Below are 3,308 nucleotides of genomic sequence, written 5' to 3'. Positions count from 1 at the left end.
GGGTGGAACACCTGACCCCAACCAAGGATTGATTCTGTCTGGATTCAGAATCAAGAGAGAGGTCAGCCCTGGGGTCACTGACCCCATCCACACCCTGGCACAGCTGACAGTCCTGGTGCCAGCCCCCTCCTTATTCTCCATGAGATCATTTCAACAAACCCTGGATGCCAACTGGCCTCATGGGCACTGCACAGTGCCAGAGGACTAGAGGCAGAGGCCAGGGCTCACGGCAGTCAGGGGGACTAGGCAGATAGCCACCCTGTTTACAGCTCTGTCCCTACAGCCCCTCCCCTCAAGCGTGGGGTGACCCACCAATTCTGCCATATTTAGCTGAAATGCAGGGCCTGTTCCCAGAAGTGAGCATTGGTGGGGACACCAACGGGCGGGCCCCTCAACCACAAGGAAAGAGACGAAACTCTGGCACGTGATTGAGCGTTTATTGCAGCACTAACAGAGGGTGCTGGGGGCTCCACCCTGCCTCTGCCCTCTTCACGTCCCCCTCCCTCCAGTCTCCTTCCCAGAGCACTCCAGATCCTCTTACAGTTTTTCTTCACCCTTCTCTGAAGCTGAAATCTGGACTGGGGTCACTCCTCTCAGGGGCCTCTTGCCCTCATCAGCTTCTTCTGCCCTTCCTCCTGGGACTGGGGGTACTTGGCTGTGCTGGCCCCCAGCTCTTCACCTTTTGTGCCCATTGTCCGCTCCCCTCCCTCTGGGAACTCAGGAGATCCAGGCATCCTGGCCTCTGGCTCCCTCCTCCCCTAGCCCCCAACTCTGGGCAAACTACGAAGCATCCGTGACCAGCAGCTCCCCTCCATGGTCCTAGCCAGGAAGGGCCCAGCCCAGGGCAGGCACAGTGGAGCCCGAGTCACGGTCCCTCTCAGCCTCTCTGTGCTTCCTGAGACATGGAGCGAGACAGGGAGCGACGAAGGGTGCCGGGCTTGCTGACAGGCACCACGGGAGGCAGCTGCTTGGTGATCTCGGCCACATCCTGGCGGTCCACGCACTGGCCTCCCAGGGCTGTTTCCAGTGCCAGCAGCTCCTGCAGCTGGATGGGGGTCTCCTCGCGCTCCTCCTTGGTGCCCACCTTGGCGGGGGTGAAGATGGGCAGAGGCAGCACCCGCTGGTAGGGCAGCTGGTACTCCTGCAGCCCACGGCCGAGGATGCCCATCCGCATCACCAGCCAGGGGGAACGCTGCACCAGCGCCTGGCACTGCCCCTGCCGGTGATAGGTCTCATGCCGCTGGGTATCCTCCTCATGAAGGGAGCAACTGGGAAGGAGAAGCGAAGGGACGCTGAACCCGAGAGCTGCTGCCTGCCACTCACCAGCGGGGCAGCAGAGCTCCCTGGGGCTGCTGGAGGGGCAACTCTACTTTCCCCAGCAGGCACTCTCCTGGCCCCCACCCCCAAAACCTCTCCCAGGCTTTGTGCTCTGGTCTCATGAGTCTCAGGAAAGGTGCTCTGAGAGGATGGGGGACCCCTGACTGGCCAGCACTCACCCCTCCTCAGGCCTTGTGGACAGCGTCAGATCCTTCCACTCAGCCCAGAAGGCCTCTCGCAGCTCACAGTTCTCCTCTGACACCAGGCAGCTCAGCTCTGAAGTGGCCATGATGACTGCTCACTCCCTCTGGGCTCTCTTCTTCCCAGGCCCTTTAAATAGCCCCCTCCTCCCCCTCTTTCAGGGGCTATTTTCAGCCCCTCTGGCGTCAGATGCTATAAGCAGAGCCAAGACTCACTGATGGGGGACTCTGAGCCCAGGGCAGGGCTGGGGGGGGCGGTACCCAGATTCTGGCTGCCCCCAGGTCAGAGGTCAGCTTCTGAAGAGATCAAGATGCTCCAGTGGGGGCAGGGGTCCCCAGAGTGACACCTCCAGGTGTCTGACACTCCTCAGATACTACCCGTGACCAGGCACATGCCCAGCCTCATGCCACCTTGGCACTTGCCATCTGCCCCACCCCTTCCCCTCGCCCAGGGAGGACAGCGGCTTGTCTGTAAACAGAGCGGGAAACAGTAGGAACCAAGGCCTCCTCTGGGCGCTGTACCAGGCCGTCAGGTCCTGTTCCCGCTGCTCTCCTCTGCCTGGGCTCAAGGGCACGTCACGCCTCCGACCATGCCCCTCCACCAAAAGGACAGTGCCATTCCTCAGGTGTCTGCCCCCAAAGGCCTGGCTCCCAACCACCTCCCCAGCAGGGGCACTGGAAGTTAATTCCACCCCTGGGATCCTGGACACGAAAGAGGGGGGAGGCGGCCCCCCGACTCTACCCCCTCACTCATCTGGGGTGAGACGGGACTCCAGCAGTTCCAGTGGGTGGCAGCCAGTTCTGGCTCCAGCCCCCAAATCAGCCATAATGAGGCTGTCTGAGTAGGGGGCAGCGTCCACCCCCTCTGGGCCTCATTTTCCTCACTTTCTGTTCACAGTGGCCTTACCAGAAGAGCTCTGGGGGCTGCCAGCTCCAAGGTGCCATCAGGCAGGGCCTGGCTCTGTCCCCAGGGAGCAAGCCAGTTGAAGGGCTTGTAGGGACAGCCCCGCCCCCAGAGCAGCAGCTCGTGCAACAGGAGGCTGGCACACGGGGAAGGCACGGGGGAGGAGCAGCAGGGGTGTCACTGAGTGGACAAAGCAAGGGCACCAGGAAAGCCAGGGACAGAGGCTGTGATGAGACCCTAGCAGGCAGGCCGGTGGGCCCCCTCTTGATTACTGAGCACTACACCCAATCCTTGGCGCCTTTCATCTTACACAGCTTTAGCAAAGTAGGAAATGGAGGCTCAGGCAGGCAGACCTGCCGGGGGTCACATGCCTAGCCGGGCCCAAGAGGCAACACCCCCACCCCTGAGTCTAAGCAAGTCAGCCCCTCAGGAAGCCTGCAGGGAGGGAAGGAGGGCCATTTCCCAGTGGTCCCAAGTGTGATGGGCAGAGAGAGGAGGTGAGCAGAGCCCAGAGGTGCCTCAGTGACCCAGAAGCCCAGGCCTCGCCTCCAGGCTCCTCCCCGACAAACGTGCAGACCCCAGGATCAGCTGAGGCCTACTCGGGGTCTTTCCAGGTCTCCCCCACCTCCCGCCTCCCCATCCTGGGCTGGAGACCTTAATCTAACCTTCCTTAGCAGGAGACCTGGCCGGGAGGCAGGGAATCTTTCTCTGAGCACTTATCTGACCAGCTGAACGGGGCGGGGGGGCGGTTCGAGAACTGGGTCCCCAGCTGGCTCTATTCTGGCTCTGGGAGGGTGGGTCATGTGTAGGCTGAAGCAGGGTTCCTTCCCCTAGGCCCTGCGTGCTGCCCTTTTTTTTTCACTCTCAAGAGGCCAGGCTGCAGGGGC

At 61.8% G+C, this 3,308-nt stretch overlaps 1 protein-coding gene across 1 annotated transcript; it reads right to left on the bottom strand.

The window, feature by feature from the left end:
* Nucleotides 1-416: 416 nt before the first annotated feature.
* Nucleotides 417-3,032, bottom strand: TCAP (titin-cap). The gene is made up of 2 exons (XM_061391673.1): nucleotides 1,497-3,032; nucleotides 417-1,268 (listed from the first exon to the last, which is right to left on the bottom strand). Exons 1-2 carry the CDS (start codon nucleotides 1,604-1,606, stop codon nucleotides 878-880), a joined length of 501 nt encoding a protein of 166 aa, XP_061247657.1. The 5' UTR covers nucleotides 1,607-3,032; the 3' UTR covers nucleotides 417-877.
* Nucleotides 3,033-3,308: the final 276 nt, after the last annotated feature.

This window comes from Bos javanicus, chromosome 19 (assembly GCF_032452875.1).
Source record: "Bos javanicus breed banteng chromosome 19, ARS-OSU_banteng_1.0, whole genome shotgun sequence".
NCBI lineage: Eukaryota > Metazoa > Chordata > Mammalia > Artiodactyla > Bovidae > Bos > Bos javanicus.
This window is presented reverse-complemented; position numbering and strand designations above follow the sequence as displayed.